The sequence below is a fragment of the Mastacembelus armatus genome, chromosome 13 (genome assembly GCF_900324485.2).
Source record: "Mastacembelus armatus chromosome 13, fMasArm1.2, whole genome shotgun sequence".
In the NCBI taxonomy this organism is placed as follows: domain Eukaryota; kingdom Metazoa; phylum Chordata; class Actinopteri; order Synbranchiformes; family Mastacembelidae; genus Mastacembelus; species Mastacembelus armatus.
This window is the reverse complement of record NC_046645.1, coordinates 8592261-8618252: the sequence shown is the minus strand read 5'-3', so window position 1 is coordinate 8618252 and position 25992 is coordinate 8592261. Positions and strand designations below refer to the sequence as shown.

Genomic DNA, 25992 nt, shown 5'->3' with positions numbered 1-25992 from the left:
TCTGATCAATTTTCCCAAAGCGAATACAGTCTCACTTTCACTTGCTTCATTTGAGACTATAATCATATGCACTTGAGAGTGGAATTTACTAAAAGGTCTGTACATTGAGGGTACCCTTGGTATTTATACTGCTTTAGACAATGCAGACTATTATTTTCAACCAATGTAAATTTGTTAAACAGTCTCAGTACATGCTCATCCTGGAAGCAGCGATACATCTCTAACTTGAAGGCATTCTCTGTTCTCATTATATTCTCTCTTTTTTCTGATCAAATCCTTTACATAAAACAAAGTTTAGGAAACTGTTACAAGATAACAATACTTTTTTTAGAACTATAGTATGTATAGTCAATCAACAACACAAATACACAAAAAGTTATATTTTTGTTATTAACATAATTGTTATATTTTTTATAGCATCATCCTGCAATTATTCCAGATGTGGTCAGTCAGACAGCTTAGGAAACAACACAGTACTAAACAGGTTCAATATTGAGCGCTGGGTCGCTGAGCATACACATACACTGACACATACCAAAAAAACAAAACAAAAGCAAAATGAAATGATAAAAAAAAAAAACATTTTTCTCCATCTACACAAAAACCTATGGTGTATCTTAAACATATATACACCTTTTTTTTAAACACATTAAGCTTCTAAGCAAAACAGACTTTTGACATCCAACATAATGAGAAGATTCCTGACTGTACTCTTATGCTGTAGTCTTTACTCTGTAAAGTTAAATAATCTGAACAAAGACTCAATACTGATCTAGACCTATTGTATCATGTATAATTACACATAAAGACATTCACAGTATTATAAAATAAGGCACAATATTTACAGTCTCAAGCAAATGCTGTGTAATTTTGTGAAAATACTAGTGTTCCTTTCTGTCACAGCCCCTTGAATGAATGTGTTTCAGTAAGTGCCTGTAAGTCTTTGTCCATTGTGGCTCTGTTGTTCGTCACTGAAATAAAGCTGTTTTTATGGCTCTTTTGCACTATATATGGTGTATGAGGAGCTTTACCCGTGTCCTTTCCTCGAGGCACATCACCACCTCAGCAGTCAGGAGATAGTTATTATCAATGTTCATTATTTGCCATATTGTGCTCCTTTGCCCCGTCTCAACCAGTCTCTCCAGGGGGTCTGGGTTCTGTCGAGATTAGTGTCTGAATTCCAAGTGGAGGAGGATGAGGGCTGGCGTGTCCATGTGGAGGGCGTCCTGCTGGGCCTGCGGAAGAATGACATGCCATTGGGGGCAGGTTTCTTCTGAGGCTGCTCTGACTGCTCCTGGGACTTGAGCTGCTGGTTGATGATGATCTGGATGTCATCCTGAGGAAAGTTGGGGTGGAAGAGCGAATGAGAAACTCAGTCTGGTGCCTCATGTCAGCACTGTGATATCATTCTAACTTAAACCATATGGTACTCTAATTAAATCAGATATAAACATTACTTAACATGTCTTTATTGTTGCAATGACCTTTTTTGTCACTAGTTCTTGATGTTAAATATATTTTGTTTGAGGTTAACAAGCATCAATCAACAAAAAAAACTGATCCTGCTAACACAAACTGCCTTCATAACTGATATAGCTTATTCTTTTGCACCACAGACCTCCACTGCACAGATGAAATACTGGAGGATGGAGTAAAACATGGTTAGATTTGTCATTTTATTTGGATTCGTCAACAGTAATAAAAATACAGAATATTATCAACTGGATATTATATTATCAGGAGGTTGTGTTTTCAATCATGAGTCTGCATCTTTGTCTGTCTGTTAGCAGATTTCAGTTAAAACTAGTGGAAAATTCAGCCGTGGCCCATGGAACAAGGAATAGATGTCTTTGGTGTGGATTACAACCATGTGGTAATATTTCCACAGTTTAATCTCCTCAGCTGTGACACAGGGTGAAGAAGTATTTTTATAAAAATGTTACTTTGACCAATCCATTTTTACTACGGCAGCAGGCAGAGAAGAGAAAATGGATCTGAGTATGTTGTTATAATAAAATAATATGTACGGCTCAATGAAAGCACTGACCTGTACTTGGTTTGTACATTCCTGTACTTTTCTGTATATTTGACAGTTTTTATTTCTGGACCTGTCTCTGAATAAATGCTTCTTCCATCTGTAAATAAGGAATCTGGAGACTTATGTTTTTGTATCATCACACCTTTGATACCCATGTGTATATCTGCTCATACATGACATTTGCATTGAAATATACTGCATCAAAACACAAGAGATCAGACTCTCTAGCAGATGGTTCAGCTTGGCATAGTGTATCAGCAGCAGAAGGACTCATAGACAGAGACTCCTGCTGGTCACGTTGCTCCAAACTGACGGGGCTGAGAGCGATATGGCTGCGTCTGTCTCTGACGTCCCACTGAGGACACTGAACTGAAACACATCCTTCTTCTGTCTTGTGAAATTATCACTTAAAATGCAGACAGTGTTCTTTAAAAAAATATTTTAAATTGGCAATATTTTCGAGGTGTAATTTAAATGTACTGTTTAATAATAAGACTTAAAAGAATCAGTGTGGCAAAGTGACTGCATGAGAGATGCCTTAAAGGAGGATTAGGATACATACATTGAACAAAAAACTCTACAGAGAAAAAAATAGAGCCTACCTGCCAGGCCTCCAATTCCTGTGACAGCTCCAGTTTACGTTGGATAGCTTCTAATAACTGGTTGTTCAGACACATCATGTCATTTTTACTTCTTATCAGTTCAGCCTCCATCAGTTTCTTCCTGCCAAGAAATGATTGACCTTGATCATTCAGTTACAAGACTTTTTACACTCACACTCAATGTCCAAAGTCTTCACAGTAAAAACTCATCTTTATGGGTGCAACAGTAGCTTTCTATGGGAACAAAGAATAACCTCTGTGTTTTTGTTTAGAAACATAGTACAAGTTTTAATCCAGAGTCAGAAATGACAATTCTTGGTTGTAAACCAAATGTAATCTGAATATATTTGATTTCATAGTTTGCCTTGAGAACATTGCCAAAAATGAGCTTCTCACTTGGATATGGCTTCATCTCGATCTCTGATAGCTTGTTGGGCACTTTCAGCTTGTTCTTGTACAGTCTGCAGCTTCTGCCTCAGCTCAGCATTTTCCTCCTGCAGCTGGACGTTCTGGAGGAGGAAGACCAAAAAGCTGTGTTTAGAGCGCTGAGTTAAACTTATGCTATATAGTGACTTGTTTTTTTAACACAATAAAAACATTTTTGCACTAATTTAGTTCAAGTCTTCCAACAAGTCATAGCAACGTTAAATGTTCTTTTTTGAGATGCATTTCAAAGTGAAAACCCTCTTTATGTGAGTACATTTGATCATTTCTACCACATTAAGCTTGTACCTTAATGAACTTGAGAATATCAAATGTGCTCAAAGGTCAGTGCATCTATATACAACACTAAAATGATTTACAGCGACGATAACATGGTCAGTACTGGCACGGTCAAATACTAAAATAATGGGCCACCACAGGAGCTGCCCCTCCCTGACAGACAGTGTTTGTTCATCACTGGGTTACCTGATCCCTCAGCTCCTGCGCTGCACTCAGATTCCCACACTGATCACCCGTCCTGTTGACAAAAGCCTGATTCAGCTCCTGGAGCAGACACATTAACAAAGGGATCAGGTGTCGGCCGTGCGTTTCACAGAAATTAACAGCAAAAAGAGTTTCTGTGGTCTTGGCCTATTTGCATGGTGCTCTGAGGGAGAAAGAGGCTGGGCTGGAATATTTTGTTACAATGATGGTCTGAATGGAAAGCAAACGACTTAAGGCACAACTAGACAACTGTATATGCCCATTCATGCCCAACAGAGGCTTAGCAGACCATATAATCTAACAAATGCAACACGTCACTGGAATCTTTTTCAGTAGCCACAGTTGTCATGATTCAGTGAAATTCCAGTAACAGCCACTAAGGGGCAGCAAAGTGAACTGCATAAATGACTGAATGACATAGATGAATGGGCTGTTTTCTAGCTCTATGATCTAATCTCTCACAGCACAAAGGTAAAAAAGCTGGGTAGTCATTCCAGCAGCAAAATAATCCTTTTTTGGATTATTAAAACATAAAATATCTTCTCCTGCTGAATAAAATCAACAAATGCCTTATGCTGTCCCACAGATGCACGACAATATTTTAAAGAGCATACAGCTAATACACACCTGTATCACTAGTCTTACTCATGACCCTCAGAACACATGGCACAAACAATGAACACAAACTGGGAGTTTGACATTTAGACTCCACATCTATATACCTCAATGACAAACGATTAAAAAAAACTACAGTGTAATAGTCCTGTGCTCCTTTGGACAAACAAGGTCAGCCTTTGGTTTGCATTTCCTGTCCTGCTGCACTTGTTTTGTTGAGCGATTGCCGCTCACCTGAGGGTTAGATGTCTGTGCCAGGGTTTGAGCCACTCCCTTCAGCCGGTGCAGCAAGTCCTGCATGTCCTCCTGTTGATCCACAACTACTGACCTCCCCAAGCTGTTTAGTTCCTGAGTCAGTGGGAGCAGTAACTGAAGGATGGACCCAATTTCTTGTGTTATCTAACAGGAGACGAGGCATAGTGATTTATGTTAATTATGACTTTGAAAGTAGTGTTGGCTTAACTATGATCTTTATGTCGTCATAGCTAAGTATAATTTGAGGTTTTGACTTTCACAACACAATTGTTATAGCCTGGAGGCTGCTGCTACATATTTGTCCCATGTTAAGACAGCTAATGTTTCCAGTTTCTTTTGCCCTTTACCTTTCAACATGACATATATTATCCTCGCATGTCACATTTTGGGTGATGTGTATTTACATGCTGGGAAGTGCAAACATTACCTCATTGCTTTATTTAGTTTCCTTGAGTCACATTTATCAGGTGGTGATACTGAACTGAACAGACAAACAGGTTTGTTTTGGTAGAGGGGATGATTATGAAATATGTGATAATGTTACAGATTTCTGATATACACGTGTTGAGACTGTAAAACAAGGAAACTCTCCTACAATGTGGCCATGACAAACAGGAAATGTAGTGAATGACTCACGAGTGCGGTCATACATCATATTTTCCTGCTGGAACAAAACAATAACATCCAGAGAGCGAGAATTAGAGGACTGGTTTTTACTGTATGTTCTCTCCCAGATGTAATTCATACTTATGTCTGCTCCCTAAAGCTTTATCTAATATTTCTTTGTGGTGTCTTCTCTTTGAAAAGGACTTTCACACCTTCTCCTCGCATCAAAAGTCACAGTGTCACAGAGAGCTTGGCACAAAATGTTCACTCAGCTCGTTCTCTTCAGCAGAGACAGTGACTGTGCCTTTGTATTTTTACAGGTTTCCTAAAACTCATCTGGCAGAGGATGTTTCTATGGTGGTATTGTGGTATTGTGTGATCTTACTGTACACATCGTTTTGTAAAGACTTTAACATTCTCTGTTTTCAGCCATCACAGGAAAAGAATTTCCCCTAAACATACAAGAATCAATGTGTGCAGGACTACAAAGGAGCCTAACCAACACTTGTCAACCATGATATGGAGAAAACATCAGCACAGCAGGCCCCACACTAAACTATTCTGTCTGTTTCTGGCATTTACAGTCCTTGGTTGGATTTATAGTCTCTCTGCATTGTAATCAAGGCTTGTTGTGTTTGTTCTATTGTTCAGATAAAACTTTCCTGATTCTCACAAGAGACATACTTTTATTTTGTAATTACTCCACAGGATTCACTGCATTTGTGAAGAATGTGGAAACTTAAAAAAGAGTATGAAACCAAATTTTTTTTTGTTTTGCAATTAATGCTAGTACAGTTTTTGAAAGATCAAATAAACAGTTGATGAAGAATAATCTGATCTTAAAAGTCCTGCTCATTTATTTCTACAGATGCTTTTACAGTCATTTTGACTGACAAAGGACAATGTTTTCTCCTTCCTGGGTCTGACTGTGTTAAACATTAATCAACTCAACTCCTGACGTTTCAGTACCTCTTCTTTGCTGACTCCCAGACCCACCATCTCCAGGCTCCCCTCCAGTTCGGACAGCAGGGAGGCGTCTCCGTGGCTCCTGCCTTCATGCAGGGACACCTCCTCCTGAAGCTCCTCCACCTGGGCCTGCAGCTGCTGCGAACGATCCCGTGCCACCTCCACCTCCTGCAACGCTTCGGCTAGCTGAAAACACAAGGATAAGCACACGCATGAACAAACATACAGTAGATACAGAACCTGCAGGCAGCCTGCAACCTGCAAACATGAGTCTGGGGTTAACAACACGTACAACAAACGCAGGGATTAAAATAATAATATGAATTCTCATAGATTAAAAAAAAAAAAATCATACATACATCAAGTGTAGTTATGATATTGCTTTAAGAGGTCTTTCCTCATATGCACTTCTACATGTTTGGAGTGGTTTATTTTCTACCCATCTAGAGGCTGAGTCATGGCAACTGGTCTTCTTGTTCGGTCGAAACATTTCAGCACTAACTCAAGTGTCTTCTTCAGTGAGAAAATGAAGTTGGTTAAAGATCTCAAATTTATCCTCCAGGTTAGTTTTATTCACCGCCAGCCTGAGTAGCCCTAAAAAACAGATACTCAAAGTGGGGCTTTCAATAAGACAGCAACCACATCGGGCAGAAAGACAAGGGAACCAGCTGAGATTCAGGATCCACAGAGGAAAAAGAGACAGGGACTAGTCCTCCCAAAAGACCGAACACCAAAACAAAACATGAGCAGTGTAGTGTATGTGGTCCCAGCACAGGAGGGAGCAGCTCCTTAGAACCAGAATCAGCCATGTACCTCAATTTAAAGTACACAAGAAACTCTTTTGAAGAACAGGATGTACATATTGTGGACAGAGGGGATAGATGGTTTGAGAGAAGGGTCTGAGACACCATATATGTCCAAGTAGAAAAACCCTCCTTTAACAGGGTGGAGGACTCAGGCATAACAATCTACCAGGCTGCCCTTTCATCTGTTCCCAGGAAGTTAAGGAACTCTTCACATGTCCTTAAAGGAGGACACACACTGCAGCCAGTTTGTGGATTAGAGGGGTCACAAGAGTCAACCATAAGATCCTAACAACCTCACCTGAGCTCACTTTCACCAAACCAGCCTGCTCAGGCTCAGGATGGAGTGAAATCTATCACATTATAATATTTAACTTCTAAATATCTAAAACTCTCAGTTCTACTAACTGATTTTGTATTGGAAGCTCCTTCCTATCACTTAACTAACAAGACAATATATTCATCTAGCTTTATAATTAGGTGTGCACTACCTTATGATAGCCTTTTAAGACTGGAAGACCAACCCCCCTCTTTGTCCTTACATAGCTGTGGCATTTTGTATCTTACCCTAGGCCTTTCTCAAGCATATATTTATCTAGAAAATCACTTCTCAATCCTTTTCTCTGTTATTGAGTTTGTTGTGTTTTTGTCCTTTAATTCCAGCTTTTTGAACTCCTGAAGCTTTTTTAAAATGCTGCCATGTAACACTCATGTGCTCCACTAACATTCAGCGTGACAGAAATCCTGACGTGCCAGATTACAGCCTCAAGCCCGACATGAAACTAAACGAACATGAATGGAATGCAGAACCGCAGATGAAAGTCACAATGACAGGGATGAGGTGATTGTTCAATAATGCCTTCCCTGAAACGCAGGCCCCCAGGCAGGGAGCAGAACACCCTTTTGTTGCTGAGGCTCTTTCATTCATACACCGGTCGCACTGAGCTGTTCTTTGTTTCCTGCTGCTACATTAAAAATTATTCAGTGTGCATTTACTTTTGAGAAAGATAATGTAATGTACGCAAGTTTGTGCTATTTCTGTGTATGCACCTGCTGGCTGTGCTGCTGGTTGAGTTGGTCGTGTAGAGCCAGACGTGCGTGTAACGAGGCCAAACTCGACCTCAGCTCATCATTTTCCTGGCACACACTCGCCAAACGCTCCTCCAGCACCTGTTCCTTCTGCGTAAGCCGCAACACCTGGAAAAATTGCACACAAATACTGATCTTAAATATGACAAAAAAAAAAAAAAAAAAGTTACTCCCTCTTGTTCTCATCCAACCCCATCAATCCAGCCATCTGAACATTTGGAGATGTACCAGAAATATTCTACCTAAAGAAAAAAAAAAAAGCTACTTCATTTCTTAAGAGAATGTTTTTTTTGGCTTGATGTTTTTGTAAACAAATTATTATAGGGACACATGGCTCACTGCCAAAACTAACCCAGCTGTGAATTTCAGGGGACAGATCTTTTCTATGACGCACACGGATCCAAATGAGTATTTGAATGAGCACTGGCAGATTATTACTGCTTAAGAAATGCTCATTGTACCTGCTCCTTCATGGCACTGATCAGCTCCTCATCCTGTGGCCTGCTGTGGTTTCCTTTTTGTCGGAGCTCCTGTTTCAGAGCCTGCAGCTCACTGGACATGGTTCTCTCTACCTCCATCGCCTATACACACAAATCAACATCAGGGAGAAAACAAAGGAATTGGATTAAAAGAAAAGAGACGTGCAGCTTTTGAATGAGGGCAGCCCTCTTTGTGCTTTGTGCTCACTTAAATACACAAAGAGAGATTCGAACAAAAAAGAATTTCAAACAGAAATGAAACCTTAACCAAGACAAACTGAGAGACCGGACACCCAGTGAGGTCTGAGGTTAAAACGATATTAAGGAGGCAAAAAAAACAGTGAAGTTTTAATTGACACCAAAAAACTTTTTCACACCTTTTCTCTTAATTGTTGCTCTTTTTTTTTTTGTTTTTTTTTTTACATGTCACATACCAGCTATTCTCCCCTATAAAAGCCTAAATATACCTTAAATTAAACATTTTAAAATCATTTTTTTTAACATTTAAATTTTGGAAAGAACAAAATGCATACAACATGTGTGTCGGGTCTCAAAATTAAACACTGCATTTTGGAGATAAACACTGAAGTTAAACGTGAAATAATTTTTACAAAAAAATTCTCATGAGGTCACAGTCCAAAAAAGGCAGTAAGCCACTGCTGCAACTGAAGGAAAAACAGGACGACTCCTGTGATCACTGATCCTTCAAAGAACAGGGAAATATAAGCTAATCATTGACAAACATGTCATATCAAGTTATTTAGAAATGATAAATAAATCCATGTCTGTTTTTAGTTGTGGATCTGCTAGTTTCCCCATCAGCTACTTTCACAAAACATCTCTATCACCCACAACAGGATCTGGAAACATAGAACAACAAAAATGTTGAGGTCTTTTTCACTTCTGATGCCCCCCCTCTCCAGTCCTGGTCTGGGGCCCTCAGTTCCCCTTATTCAGCAGTTATGGCGGGTGCCTGTCAGGTCAAATCACTGCCTAATAATACAAGATGAAAGGCTGGCCTGTGCAGTAGATGAAGCAGGGGGCATCTTGGTCTTGTTAGTGACATCATCATCCACCGTTAAACAACAATGTGGCGAAGGGGAAATTTGGGCACCAGGACGGCAAAGCAGAGGGGGCAGCTTGTGTGAATGTGTATGTAGGAGTGTACAGAGGAAGCGAGAGAGGCGCCAGGGCTAAAACTGGAGAGAAATGTGTGTGTGAGGGTAAAGCATGCACGGAGGGACAAAAACAAAACAGTACATGCGGAAACACTGTGAGGAGGAGAAGAGGGGCCTCAAAGAATAACGTAGCTACTGCTGCCTGGTCAACTCATCTCTTCCACAACTGAGGCAACAACACTTAGGATGACCAAAACAGGAGTGATGGGAGGATGCTTAGATTGGTAGCTAGTCAAAGATAATATCCTCTCATGTAGGCCCCCAGCCTCAGCCCTTCACCAATCCAAACACTGTTATCTAACAGCTGACTACCCCAGCTACTGCAGAGGCCCTCAGGGAGCAAACAGAAAACATGGTTTTCCCGTGGGATGATGGGATGTTGGGGTATGAGGGGCAACATCAAAGAAGCAAATGAAAAGATTTATATCTCCTTGCAATGGATATTGTCTTTGCCTTTTTGTCTGTGAGCTGGGTGATGCTGGGAGAGGGAGCAGAGGTCACAGGGCTCGCCTCAGATTGGGCGGCTTCTTTTACAATAACGGAAATCCACAGTGAGGGATTTGCCACACGGAGACCCACGGCCAGGGAATGTGATCATGTAATGAAAGCAGGAGATGAAAAGGTAAAGTGTTTTCATGTGTTAACCTGAAGCTAAAAAGACCAAATCACCAAATATGCAATGGACAAAATATCTGAGCTGTGAAACATCTGCAGCTTCTAATGTGTCAATTATTATTTACTTTGAAAGCAAAATCCTGTTTTTTATATAAACATATTTTTTTATATAAAAACATTTTAAGATGTCATTGTGGACATGAGGAAACTATAGCAGACATTTCACAATTTTCTTTAACCGATTCATTGTGAAAAGCGGATTAATCAAATTGTTGCAGAATGTAAAAATAAATCAAATTGCTTGATTTGACAAGTCCAAAACCTCATTTTGCTGAAAATGCATCAATTCCTGAGAAGCTGAGGTCCAGCAAATGTTTTATAGTTTTGCTTTTTAAAAAATGATTATTTTTTAAATCCAAAACACTTTGTGGACCTTCTTTGCTTCATCTATCTTATAAACTGGCAACTGAGAGCTGGTTATCCTGGCCTACATATCACTCTTTTTCTTTTGAAACCAGAACTATTCTTGAAGAAGACCATGGCGTAGCTTATTGGAGCCCACATAAACATGAATCATGATAACCAAAACCTGCAAGTGACTAAAGCTTTGGCTGAATCAAACCTGATGCAGGTCTAAACCACTTTTCTTCTTTCTGTTTTCACTTATTTTTGGGCACGTATCAGTTATTTCCTAAGACTTGATTAAATAATGATTTTCCACGCGATTACCTGGAAATCCCCAATATACAAGCTCAGTTTCGTCAGGATTTCCAGCTTATCGCCCCATGATAAAATCCTCCCTTTTCACCTTAACATTTCTCCTTGAGTTGATCTGTTTATATTTCAGTTTTGAATACATGGAAACAATATGAATCATTTTCTTGGATAAAATTCCAACTAAATCAACAAAATGTCTTAATCTTCTTTCACTCTCCTCCTCTGTAAATAATCTCATAACCTTCTGGCTCCTCAGAACCTTATTTCATGGATTTCCTCGTTAAACATTTAGCGATTGCCTTGAAATGTCCTCATTAATGGAATGATATCGTTTAAAGTAACCAGAAAACAAAACAAAACCAAAAAAAAGCCCTTATATCACTCGACAGTACTTGATACTTAACACCTACACTGCTTTCATGCACTTCAACTGCTCTTTAAAGTGTCAGCCTGTGACTGATGCGGCACATGTCAGTATCGTTTTTAATGCAGCAGGCTGGAGAGCAATAACAGATCTTTCCTCTCACATCAGGGCGCCGCTTTGCTGTTACTGGCAAACACGTTGAATTCTTTCTCTCTCAGGTTTCTGTGGTGTGATACTGACATCCTCCTACAGATTCCTGTCATACTCTACTTACAAACACTCAATTAGGACTTAGGTCTTCAAGCTCTCTGATACCTACTTGGTCCCAAATGTGGGTTTTGGGCTGAGACATCTGAAGGTATTATCTCTGGGAACTTGTGACAGACATTTGTCACTATTTTCTAAACAGTAAGTCATGAAAACAATCACAGATTTACTGATAATGAAAATAATTATCGGTTGCAGCCGTACTGAGACCCAGTCAGGACACACAGAACAAATCCTCTGTTCCTGTAATAATTGTGGGAGTGCCTGTGCAAACACACACTCTCAGACACAGAAATACAAACTCAACTCACCACACCGGGCAGCCGAGCATGTTCTCCGTTTCCTCTTTCATGAGCAACCCAAACCAAGATAGCAACTTTTATCTAAATTGGTATTTTCCTGAACTTTTAGGGAGTTGGTTTTCCACAGCAAAAGTCTTTTAGTCTTGGCAGCAGAAGGGAAAACACATTGAAAGTTCCTTATACTGTGGACCTTGCCTTGTGGGAGGGTGTACACTATTGTTTGGATTCATTTTTAACTTTGTGAGCTCAGGTCTGCTGTTGACGTTGAAACTCGAGGAACTGCTGTGCTAAATGACTGGTCATGTGTAAAGCAACACATTACAGCTGTAATGTTTAGATCTCAAGGTTGTTCAGCTGTGTGACCCAATCAGCTTCTCCATGTTCACTGATGAGAGGCTGTAAAATGTGTCACCAGTTTGATTGGTTCCATGGCATGAAAAAAAACTAAAGATCATAAATATTTCACAGGAAACTCTTCAAATTTCAAGTTTTACATAACTGAAATCAGAATTTGCTATTTTTGCTCAAAACGTAACTCAAAAGGCCACAATTACTGATTTGTTTTTTCATGATCAGGTAGTCTGGATTATTTTGTTAAATAATGTTTGCTCATAAAATATCAGAAAATTATTTTTAGAAAAGTTCCCACAGGCCAATGTCTCCAAATGTATGAACATGTCCCAAACCCAAAGGTACTTAGTTTACCATCAAAGACTAAGCATACATTCCTATCTGGGACCAGAAGACAGAATCAGAACTAGTCACTTTGTGGCATCTTTGCTTCATTTAAACAATTGATTGATGAACAAAATAGATCTTGAGTAATAGTTTCAACTAAATTCTTAAGTGTTGAATTGAACATGCTTCAGTGGGGCTGACGAAAGTAAAACCAGCATCTTCCAGACTAAGCTTCCCTCCCTCTGTCCTAGATCTAAAAAATCAAGTCATGGCATTAACTTTCACTCGTTTACATATCATTTCCATCCTGCTCCACACTGGCACGGATACTTTCCCTCAGGCCAACAGACTCGGTTTTCATAGCTTCTCACTAACCAACTCCACTTCTGATTCCCCAGGCCAGATGAAAACTTTATTTATTTTTTTTTAAAATAAAAACTTGTATTTGTATAGTAGGCAATTTGTCATGGCCTTGCTCTGAGCCCATAAACAGCCTGAGAGTCTGGCCTTGCTCTAGAACAGATTAGACTGAGTCAGAGATGATACCTGAGTGGTTTGAAGAGAATATTGAGTTTCACCTTGTGGATTGGGTCACAGTCCTTCTTATCTAGTTTGACTCAGAAGGCCTGCAGCTTCGGATCCACAGCAGGTGTTTGTTTCACCTGGGCTCAGACAGTAGTCTCAGCTCTGTGCTTCACCTCCAGCTCATGTGAGTCCAAATAACATTAAGTTTATACACCCAACCATGCCCTGATATCCATGTTTGGGACTCACAGTGTTGAGCTCCTCCCTGAGCTGCTGCACGTGTTCGCTGTGCTCCAGCTCGGCTCGACTCTTGTCCCTCTCGGCCTCGCTGAGCGCCCGGGTGAGCCGCTCCACCTGAGCGCTCAGCTCCTTCACATCCCTCTCCAGGTCCCCCACCTGGCTCTCCCACTGGGACTGGCAGCCCTCCAGCTTCTGCCGCAGCTCATGCCTGCCCTGCTCCAGCTCCTAAATTTTGGGAGGGGAGGGGGGTTGGGTGTAGAGGTCAACATCTTTAGAGGTGAAGAGCAGGAATATCAATGAAGGCCAATAAAAGTCTAAATGTCAAGCCATAAATACAGTTCACTGAACATGTTTACACTATGTGTTTGTGGGAAAATATTTTGCCAATAACCTTGTGTTATAACAAAATCCTGTTGTTTTGGTGGGAATCTGAGGGACTAATTACATCATTGAGCCTCATTTCGTCCTGTAAAGGATCATGGGAAATGTGCAACAGCCATGATCTGCATTATTAAAATGAAGATCACACTGAGAATTTACCACTTACGATATAATTCATTACACCAGAACATAATCAAATGTTTTCATATATTCCATCAGAGCAAAATTACCTTGTAGACATATGACAATAAAGTCTCTCTTAAGTTGTCAGTCCATTAACTAACCTTCATCTACTTTCATAATTCATTCATTTGATTCATAGACAAAATACTGACAGATGATTTAATTATGGAAATAACTCTGATTGCAATTTTAAAGTATATTCAATGACACATCACATTATGCACCTCTCTGTTGTCACATCTCTGTAAGGTGCATTAACATCCTGTCTCTTCGTCCTTACTGTGATTTAAGCTGTAGTCACACCTGATAAGATTTAAGACCAGAGGAGACGTCAGCCTTCACCCTGAGAAAAGTAACAAGCTCATTACTTCGTCTGTCATGACCACTGAGGCGTGTGATGTTGTGCTGCAGCCAACAGCTTCACAACAAAGACAAACGCAGGGAAAAGTTTGCAGACATCATCTGCCCTGCTGTCTTCAACTCCACTGCTGTCAGGATGGATTTATCTGTTTTGTAAGACTTTTATTAAATTTGGGAGACTCGTCACTAAGTCATGTCAAGGTGGTTAAAGTGTCTGAGCGTTGAGGGCACCCCAGTAGATCTGTGGGCCCTGCTGCTGACATGCACTGTGGAAGTTATGGGCTGATGGCTCATTCAGAGTGAGTGTCTTTCAAGTTTGATTCCACAGCAGCAGGTCGCCAATTTCTTTCTCATATTACGATGGTTTGTCTGAGAAATAATTCAGCATGGACAGGCCTCTTATGCTACAGCATCATCTTAGCTGACAGTTCATAGTTCAAGGCCACACACACACTGACCAGATCACACTTAGGAAAGTTTAGTTATGCAGCAGTTTGATGTGGAGCCATTTAAACTACACTACATAAGTGACAGCTGCTCCAGATTTGGGACTTGTGAACAATCATGAAGGAAATGTCTGATGATCTGAATGTTATTCCCAACTGTGACTTGACTGTGGAAAAATACATGATGCATTGAGCAGATACTGTCATCAATTCCCCAAACTGGACATGAATACAAACTTGTTAGTGCTAAGATGGCAGACAAAGAAAATATTACAAATATGGAATAAAATAAAATAAAGAGTTAAAGTAGATTATTTACCTGATGTAGCTGCGGAGTGTGTTTTTTTTTCATATTACAGCCAATTTAAATTAACCATCTACCAAACAACAAATCAGTGCTGATACTGTATGACAATAGATAAAGCAGTGATGATCATGCAGGACATAATTAAAACTCTTATGTAATTATATCTGAGCAGTCTGGGCCACATGTAGGAGATGACATAATGCTGATTTCAACGATAAGAGACTTGAGACTCTTAGAAATGAAAATCCTGTGAACATCTTTGATGGTACAGATGTTTAAAAATGTTTCCAATTATAATTTCTGAATAGAACAAGAAACAATCTGTTAATGTGGTGTATTTACCACATGGAAATAAACTTTATCATTTACGATTAGTAAAATTTAAGGTATTTTCTGGCCTATTCTACTTCCAGAGCTTCCTAAACAGCCTGCCAGCCTCATACAGATGTGTCTGTATTATTGAGCAGAAATGAGGAAACTTCATTTGGTTTTCCCCGCTCACTCCCAGACTTTAGCAGCAGCGCCGTCGTCAGAAGTTTCTAAACTACATTTCTCACTGAATAACTCGTTTTATTGTCTATCTGCCCTCTCGCACCCAGAAAAAGCGCAGATTTGTCTTACCTCCAGCTTGTCTGCGTATTGTTCATGAAGTTTGTCGCTCTGCTCTTTCAGCTGACGGTTTTCCAGGAGCAACGCGTTTCCCAGCTGGGCTGCCAAAATAACCTCTTCCTCCTTTTGTTTCAGAGCAGCCAGCAGTTCACTGGGGTCTTGATAATCTGTTATTTCCTCCGCTCCGTAGTCCAAGTAGAAATCCTCCTTCAGGTCCATGTTCTTGGACGTGAAGCTCCATTCGTCCAGTTGATCCATAACCGGGAGTTAATTCAGCGATGACTCCTGAATAAACAGCGTTTTAATGCAAAGCCACAAAAACACGCAGGAGACGCAGGGGCCGATGTGTTGCCCATCCATAACACCTGCGTGGGTCGCTGCTGTCTCCGTATATCTGCGGGGCTGTGGACGGAGCTGAGAGTCTGAGAGTGAACTGCTCCTTCTGTCACCAGCAGATGACTCTTTGTGTCCGGGGGAGGGGGAGCTGTCCTCGATCACCTGAGCTCCTGCTCCCCGCCCTGCGTCCTCATCCACCTGCCCCGAGTCAGAGAATCACACACACACACACACACACAAAGCACCTGCTGGCTGATAAACCGTGCAGCTGTTTGTGTGTGTGATATTTCTACTCGGGTCCTGCTTAGTAAGTGTAGCATTGAATCACAACCTCACAGCGTAAATGAACAAATAAAAGTTTAGAGCAGCTGTGTTGTCACAATGTTCAGGGGTTTCTGTTGCTGTGGTCACTTCACAGAGCAGCTGATTAGTCTGAAAAACAAAGCCACTCTTTCTAAATCTTAAACCTCAACCACAGATATCTTTGTGTGTGCTGCCCACTCTGACAGAAGCATCATTTTCACTTTGGAAATGTATTTTTAAGAGACGTATTATTGTTGTTCGTGTAAATGTCCACATGTTCATTTCATACAACTTGTACTTCCACAGTTGCACCTTATTGTTTATGTCACTAATCTTTTTATTTCTTTGCTGAATAAGAAAACGTGGATTTCTTTTATAAGTTCTATATTTTTACTCTGTTCATGTCCTGAAAAATGAGACACATCAGCTTTAACATTAAGATTCATACAAAACTCATCAAAGTACAGTCTCAGCCTTATCACTGAAAAAATGTATGTAGGCCAACATGTATATTTTGAGCTACACCTATAAAAAGTCGCCTTAGAAACGTCATGTTTTATTGCTTCACAGCGCTGAGTTAAAGTATTGTCAGTATACGTCATTGTGTTACTCATTCACCTACATCCAGCAAGTGCTCGACTAATCCACCGTGCATGATCACGGCTGCCAAGCACAGAGGGAGTGTCTGTGGGCTTTGTCTGGCCACTTGTCAGGGTCAAAGGTCAGGCCACAGAAGGTTTCCTGGAGCAGGGGGCATTGTCAGAGGAATAAAAGATGAAGCATCCTGACGCATGGTGAGGCTTTGTTGTTGGGGAGGCCACAGCTTCTGTACATATGGCACAGACGCACTGTACATCAAGGTCTAGTACGCCTCAGTGCCTTCTTCTCCATTGTTCCTGCTGAGTTTACAGGCTGCTGACGGAGAGTCAGCCCCAACAACACATTCAGCCAAAGCTAATCAATGTAATAAATATATCCATATATATATATTTTATAAGACTGATTGAGTACACATCATTAAGTCCAAGAGTATTTATTTTTACCTCTAAATCCTGAGTTGTTACATTACCCACCCAGTCTGACTCTTTATCACGGATGTCTAGTGGCATCTGGTGGAAGAAAATGGAAATACAGCCATTTATTTATTTATATGTTTTAAAGGGCTAATTTCTTTGTTTGCAATTGCTAAAATTTTAATTTGGGGGATATCAGAGTAAGTGTCAGACTGGAAAAGGCTGAGAGTTTTAACTGTCAACACATCCATTAACTTGGATGTAATTTTTGTTTCTCTGGGGCCAAATAACATTAAAGCAGCACAAGACAAGACAGACAGAAAAATGTACCTGGACACAGAGAAAACTAGGCATCATAAAACGCAACAAAACACTGGACACAAATGAAAAAAGACAAAACTGTGTCAAGAGTCAGTGCAAAAATGTGAATCTTAACTGACTCACAGATGAGGGACTTACTATCAGTTTTCAGCTTTTGAAAATAACTTGAATGGTTTCTTTAAATTCGTAGGCCATTCAAAAATATAAAAATGGTTTAAGATTCTGTAAACGGGATTACACTGTGTATCATGTTCTTTTCCTTTTCATATTTTCTATCTGTTTTGTTTTTCTTCATTATTTGTTCTCATTACTCTCATTGTGTATGTTCAGTGGTATTTAGTGACAGGGCCAGCACAGTGGATTAGTGGTTAGCACTGTTGCCTCAAAACAAGAAGGTTCCTGGTTTGAAACCCATCAGGGGCCTTTCTGTGTGGAGTTTGCATGTTCTCCCTGTGCTTGTGTGGGTTTTCTCCAGGTACTCTGGTTTCCTCCCACAGTCCAAAAACATGTATGTCAGGTTGATTGGTGACTCTAAATTGTCCATAGGAATGAGTGTGAGTGTGTGAGGTTGTTTGTCTCTAACCAATTTATTACAATTCCTCATATGGAGAAATAAACATATTCACCAAATTTACACCAAATTGCAGCTTCTTGAAAATCATCAAACAAAATCAAAATGTCAGACTCACAGAAAGATGTAATTGATTAAATAAACAAATCTCCAACTCTGGATTAGCCTATTTTATTATAGCTTGCCAAATCTATTTGAACATCCTCAAAGAGAAAAGCAATATCATTATTCCAGGTTCAGTGGGACACACCCTGAGGATAACGATGCCTCTTTGAGTCTGTGTTTCTGGATAATCCAGTCTTGAGACTGGGTGGAAAAGAAAACATATAAAAAATGACATATATATGAAATCCAAAATAAACTAAGAAAAAATAAAAACATAAAACATAATTCATTTATGTATGGAACATATAATTAGAAACTATACCTAAAAATATAAGAAAATAAAAAAAATGGTGGTGGACTTTATCAAACAAATAAATTCAAATGTGATTCGTCATACTGATATACTGGTCAGTCTACCTGTTATTCTTTAATCTGAACGATTTCTTAAAGTCAAAGCAAGAAGTGTGTGGAAAACACCTGTGTGTGACAGACCTCAGGTGCATATTGTCACAGCCACACCTTTCTGCATCAGCTGATGGCCAAACTGAGGTATAAAAGAAGGACAGAAGGAATTGGTCCTTGCAGAAACATTCTGAAGCACTACAGACATGCTGAGATTTCTGGTGTTGACAAGTCTTGCAGCCATAGGTAAGAAAATGACAGCACACACTATGCACTATAGCCTGCATTATTCTCTTTCTGTCTTATTCGCTCTCTTACACTCTGTTAATAGTCAGTTAGTTAATAGGGCTTGCTGCCATCCAGTGAGAAATAGAATCTTCAGATAATCTGATCTTCCTATAGACTCTCCTGACCTGTTTTTCTCCTTTACTCTTTATTTAGAGGGAAACAAAATGATATTGTTTGGTTCCTTGTAAATCATTTATAAATCATGATTTAAATTTTCATATTTTTCCCATAGTGCTGGAGGACAGTGTTGAAAAGGTTATGGGAGGTGAAGTGGCCAGACCCAACTCCTGGCCCTGACAGGTAACCTACAGTAACATAATGTCAATGATTCCATTCATCTTTAACTCCCAGTTTCAGCAGAAATAATATATTGTGTGTAGGGAGTGTGCCAATACGGAGCTGATAGATTAAAAAAAAAAAAAAAGTTTAACTTTGAATGTTTTCATACACACTCAGACGTGTTTTCCCTCTTAGATCTCTCTTCAGTACAAATCTGGCCTCATCTACAGACACACATGTGGAGGAACCCTCATCAGGAGAGGATGGGTCATGACTGCTGCTCACTGTGTGGACAGGTAAGAGATTATGGCACTGTATTTAGGACATATGTCTGAGCAGACAACAGGGCATTCTAAGAATATATATATATATTTTTTTATATTTATATTTATATATATTTACATACTAATATATAAGCATGAATGTGCGATTAAGTTATATAATCATGAATTAACTCATGACTCATGAGTTAATTCATGATTATATAACTTAATCGCACATTCTTAATCGTGAGTAAAAATGTGCGATTAAGTTATATAATCATTGAGAACTTGCTCATGTCTATTAAACCCTCTTTCTTTGCACTGAGCCGGTTGCTCAAACAGACAAACCTTTTTACATTTTCCGATGACAGGGCAGGTCAGGTTTTCTGAACATGCCCTGACAGTGAAAACAATATTTCACAAGACATGGATATGGCAGGTGTTGCCAAGTATGTGCAGGCATCCCTTTTGTAAATGAATTTACTGTTCAGAAGATCTTGTGCTTTCTCCATTTCTGTTTGCTGCTGCATTCTGCTGCCTGCATTTTTGAGTTCTCCTATTATGGGCTAGGCCACAGGTCAAACAGGAAATGTGCGTTGAGTTAATATATATATATATATATTTGCATATTTGTTATTATCCATATAAACACACGTCAATATATAGCATGTGGTTTAGCTTTACCTATTTACCCTTTTACAAATGGTTGCTCATGGCACTTGTGTCCTATTGTGAGCTCAGGAATTATGACAAATTATAACAAAGTATGAGTTTCATGTCCCCTGTGATGGACTGGTGACCTGTCCAGGGTGTACCCCTGCCTTTCACCCATAGAGAGCTGGGATAGGCTCCAGCAGATCCCTATGACCCTGGTTAAGGAATAAGCGGGTATAAATATAGAATAAATGAATTCAGCCTCTGATTCTAAAAAGAGCAATGAGCAAGTAATAGGATATTTTCTCTGACAGAATATTACATTTCCTGGTTAAAGGCTATAGCTAAAACATCTTATGAATAAATTTGACTTACAGCAAGTCAGCAATGTAGCTTCCATGTATTGATTTTCAACAATGTGTAGGATTACTACATATTGCTCCTTGCTAGAATATGAGTAGAAGGTATGAGTGGAAGAATGACATTTGTTTCCTGCCAACAGATCCAACACCTGGCGTGTTGTTCTTGGACAACACAACCGCCACCTTTATGAATTCAAAGAGCAGAGCAAGTGCGTGAGCCGTGTCTACATCCACCCCAACTGGAACAGAAACAATATTGCTGCGGGGTTAGTGGTTACTGTGAATTTCTTCTCCAAATGAAATAACAAATTATTTGTGCATAACCTATCATAAAATTATTTTGTTATTTGTATACATGAAACAAAAACTGAAATATTTTACAAGACTCATTCCTCTAGCCTAAATATAAATGAAAACACGTAGTACCTACAATATAACAGTAGTTAACAGAAAATTATTTAACAGCTGTTGTTACTTGTAAAGGTAAATTAAACAATGGTTCAAAATTCCAGAGGTATGTTAATAAATATTCTTTTTTATTTTAAGACTATGGAAAGGTCAGATAAAACAAATGAATTTCAGACATCAACATCAACTAGGGTCTATGGAAAAATTAATAAAATGAGACAGTAATGATCATGAAATTATTATTTGCCATTTAAATCACTTCCATCAGAAGACAAACAATAGACTACTGTTAAACATGGTTATTATAGAGAGAAAAATGTCAGGTCAAAGATCAGAGACCTTGCTGTTCTGACCCTCAGGTGGGACATCGCTCTCCTGCGTCTGTCTTCTGATGCCACTCTCAACACCTACGTCAAGCTCGCCAACCTGCCTCCCTCTGGTCAGATCCTGCCCAACAACAATTTCTGCTACATCACTGGATGGGGACGAACCCAGAGTGAGTTTGACACATTGATCAATTTACATGTTAAAAGCCAGTATTCAGTTCAGTACTTCAATGCAGTAATCATGTCACAGCAGTGTATGATCCTGATGTCACAAGACTTTTCACAGTTGTAAGATGTCTTATTTCTGCTGTCCCCAGCTGGAGGACAAATGTCTGTTCGGCTGAAACAGGCCTACCTGCCTACTGTTGACTATCAGACCTGCTCCAGCCCTCAATGGTGGGGCAGCACTGTGAAGACCACCATGGTCTGTGCTGGTGGTGGCAGCAAGTCTGGTTGCGAGGTGAGTCTATGAGGTCTTAGAAAGGACCATAACATCCATCCATCCATCCATTTTCTATACCCGCTTTTCCTGGCTCAGGGTCACGGGGATCTGCTGGAGCCTATCCCAGCTCTCTCTCGGGTGGAAGGCAGGGGGACACCCTGGACAGGTCACCAGTCCATCACAGGGCCACATATAGACACACAAAGACAGACAGGACCATAACATTTAGTATTTATTTTCTAATAAAAGTACTCCAATGATTAAATATTGCAAGACTAACCCTGTCAAAATCAGTATGGACAGTTAAAACACACACACACACTTGTCTTCCTCAGTCTCAAGTCCTCTGCAGTTCATAGCACTGCACTCTTCTGAACTGAGAGCTCTGATGTTGTTCCTGGGATCTGTTGGAGACACTCTACCAGTTTGGGTTTCACAGCCCTGAGGGTGCCAATTACCATGGGGACCACAGTAGCGTCACCTTCCACATCTTTTCTAGCTGTTCTTTCAGCCCTTGGTACTTCTCAAGCTTCCCATGTTTGTTAATTCTGATGCTACTATCACTTGGGATTGCTTCATCTACCACTATGGCCTTCCTCTGTTTGTCTGCCACTACTATGTCCAGTTGGTTAACCATAACCAGTTTGTCAGTCCATATCTGGAAGTCCTACAGGATCTTCTCCACAGCCTTTGGAGGTGTATCCCATTTTGACCTTGGGACCTCCAGCCCATACTCAGCACAGATGTTCCTGTACACGATGCCAGCCACTTGGTTATGGCATTCCATCTATGCCCTGCCTGCTAGCATCTTACAACCTGCTGTTCAATCAATCGAACTTGTGCTCAGAGCCTGTTCCTGTGCTGCTATGATTAGTGCCTTTATGTTGGTGGGCTACTGGAACACAGCATTCATGGACGAACAGAAGCCAAAATATGGAAGCGGCATTACCACAGCTTGACAACTTTTTAGGGCTCCAGTACCTGAGTTTTTTGTCATGTGTTTTCTCTAAATGCAGGGTGACTCTGGTGGCCCCCTCAACTGCTATGTCAATGGCCAGTGGGTTGTCCACGGTGTGACCAGCTTTGGGTCCTCACTTGACTGCATTGCCTATAGGCAGCCAACTGTCTTCTCCCGGGTCTCTAACTACATCAGCTGGATGAACCGCGTCAGTATTTAACACTTTTCAGTCAGTTTTTAAAATCAGGCTACATGCTGTAACTGCAAGTTTTGTGCACTCATTCAGCCTTATAAATGCATTTGTGCAGTATTTTGCTCAAATTCCTGAGAACAATCAGAAACGGACTCATCTGTCCTTGTTTTTCCAGATCATGGGTTAAGAAGGACGATTATGGAGACAAAAGAAGAATGTTCTGAGTTTCTGACCAACTCTATAAGAATAAAATTTCCTCGAAAATGCATTTGCCTCACCTTTTTTGTGTTGTATTTAGGGTGGGAGACAACAAGCATGGGTGCTTTTAAAATGTCTAAAAACCTAGGTGAAATTTAGATGCGAGAGAAACTTAACAGTAGTTATGGTTAGATTTAAAGAGTAAATTTACATATTTAAATTTTGACAAATAAACTAATTTCAAAACTGAACAGCTGCACTATAATACAGGAATCATTAAAGACAGCTTTCAATAAAGCTGTAAATGTTCTGTAATAGTGTTTGTTAGAGTAATAGTGTAATTAAGTTCAATTAAAAATACATTTTAAAAAACACATAAAACACAATCTAAAGGCAAAATTGAAGATGATTCTGTTTTACAAATAAATATTGCAAACTTGTTTATCACTCTATGACAAAATAAAGAACCAACCAATAAGATTGATTTCAGTAGCTTCATATCCAGATGTTATGTGGATACAAGCAATAATCAGAGGTAATTCCATTACACTAGAGAAGACTGAGTATAAATAAAAATTAGCATGCACATGGGTGACATTGATATTGCAGACATCCTCACAGCATACAAATATACAACTATACATATACAACTTTTCTTTGCACCATAAATTCACAACCAGATCTTTAACTGACCTGATATTCAGCAAAAATATAACCACATTTCATATCTACTTTCTCATTGCTCTTCCTTCTGCCTTTCAGTTTTCTCCCAAGTTCATCTTTCCTATTTTTTGTCCAGACTTCATTAAAGTCCTACATTCTCACAGCTTCATATCATCTACAAACATAATCAGTGAGGCAATATGTATCCTTGAAATATGTCAATATGTCAATATGTAGTAGATTTTTCCTTTAAACATTCAAAGTGCTGTATATCTACAATTGTGCCATATCTGTTCATAAACATAATATGCTGAATGCCTTTCCAATTCAGTAACATGAGTCATATTGGTATGTCAGAATTTGACAGACAGTAAAGGTGGACTTGCAGCTGCCTGTTTCTGCAGTGGAGGAAGTGAGAGGATCTGTGAAGACCACGTCTGTTCAGTTACCAGCAAACTCTCTGGATATCGGCACAGTCTTTTCTGTAGGAACATCATTATGCACACAGCAGATGCTGTGTGATCACCAGTTACAGAGTTAGACAATAAAGAGACGGGCAGAGTGCCATCTGGTGGATGCAAGACTGTCTGCAACCACTGTTTGCCTGCATCTCAGCTTGTAAATGAGGGACGTTCTTAATAGTAAAATATATACTTTTAAAGTCAGCCTCTGAATCGCATCAAAATGATGCAAAGAAGCTGATAACTTTGAAGACAGTTCTTCAAAGTCAGTGACTTAAACACTCTTTGTAGGACGAGGCAGCACCAACTTAAGCCTGATATCAACTACACAGGAAGGCATGTAAGAGAGGGGGATCCAGATAAGCTTGGCATCCCAGCCAGCACTGTATCTGGTGCGTGGGTGTGCAGCAGTCAGTGCGTGCTCCGTGCAGTTGGTCACTTTAGTGAGGTCAGAGTCGCAGACAGCATTCATGATCAAACGCTGGACCTTGATGACTAAAAAGGAGATTTACATGCTGTGAATGGATGAACAGGTACTGTGTGTACACACCATACTAATTTTTTTTTCTTTACCTAAAAATGTGCATATAGTAGGTTGTGTAAGCTTCATGTGGTGATTTTTGTAACGTGACAATGAACCTCAGACTTTATTGAGGAAATGAAACATTAAAGAGAGATGAAGATTTTCTCTTTTAGAGACATGTCGTGAAAATGAAAACTGAAAATTTACATAACTGAATCACCACACATTGTCTGGCTTATACATTTTTGCATTTAGGTTATGCAAATCATCTCTTACCCTTATCGCCAACCTCCTTCTTGGTCCACTCCATGGCTTTTTGGATGCTGATGGTTTTTTACATCCAGCAGGATTGTCTTCAGGTAAAGGCCTGCTACTCTTTTCAGGTCATCGGCTCCTTTTCTGTGAGACAACCAGCCAGCACACGGAAACCTTTACGATCAAGCTTCTTGCACAGCAGGTTTCCAATTCTGTCAATCTCTAGACTGTCTCTGAACTACAATTAAACTACCTAACATTTGAGTTTTCATTAAGCCCTTTCAATAAATGGCAATGGAACACTTAAAGAAGAAAAACAATAAGAAAGTAACAAAATTTATTCCAATAAAATTTTTCCTGTATGATTTATTTCCTGCTCACTGTGGCTGCCTGCCTGCTAATAATTGTCTTTGTCTTCATTGTTATCACCTCTGGCACAGTCTTTAAATTGGTCTTAACCCTAAATGGAACAACATCTTTGCATAGCTATAATTAAACATACCTGTCCCTTTCTTTAGTCCCGCCTCTTCTGTAACATTTCTCTGCAATGTGCATAAACTTCCTCCTCCTTATTAATCCATCCATCCATCCATCTTCTATACCCGCTTTTCCTGTTCAGGGTCACGGGGATCTGCTGGAGCCTATCCCAGCTCTCTCTCGGGTGGAAGGCAGGGGCCTTATTAATCCCTGAAGGGAAATTCAGGTTGTCTTGTAGCGAAAATGAAAGTAGTCAGTAGTGAGTTGTCATCTGCCATTGTCTAATGTGCTCTAAGGCTGGATGACAGTGGGGATGAAGGATCCCCTGTATTATTACATATTTCCATATAAATATCAACCTGGCTAGAGCCCACAGCCAGGGTATTGACTCTGAAGCTGCACAGCAGGTCTTTGAGCTAAATGCTGTGACCAGCATGCTAATGCTAATATGTTAACATTTGCAAACTAAGACTAAACAGGAAATATAGCTGAGGTTGATAATGCCATATGTTTCCCAGTTATTTGCTCATGAACCACAGAAATTAAAAATTTTACCAGATGATGATACCAGATGAAAAGCTAACCCAGGGTATCTGCAGGTTTCTAAGAGCTAGATTTAAGACTTTTAAAGACCTTTTT

General features: G+C 39.8%; 1 protein-coding gene and 1 pseudogene across 1 annotated transcript; one reads left to right on the top strand and one right to left on the bottom strand.

Annotated features, from left to right (window-relative positions):
- Positions 1 to 419: 419 nt before the first annotated feature.
- On the bottom strand, positions 420 to 15810 carry LOC113121512 (BICD family-like cargo adapter 1). Its single transcript, XM_026292081.1, has 10 exons — positions 15565 to 15810; positions 13276 to 13491; positions 8363 to 8482; positions 7863 to 8009; positions 6013 to 6195; positions 4417 to 4581; positions 3550 to 3627; positions 3037 to 3149; positions 2641 to 2761; positions 420 to 1336 (listed from the first exon to the last, which is right to left on the bottom strand). The coding sequence occupies exons 1-10, from the start codon at positions 15808 to 15810 to the stop codon at positions 1097 to 1099; spliced, it is 1629 nt and encodes a 542-aa protein (XP_026147866.1). The 3' UTR covers positions 420 to 1096.
- Positions 15811 to 18809: 2999 nt separating this feature from the next.
- Positions 18810 to 22803, top strand: LOC113121518 (elastase-1-like; annotated as a pseudogene).
- Positions 22804 to 25992: the final 3189 nt, after the last annotated feature.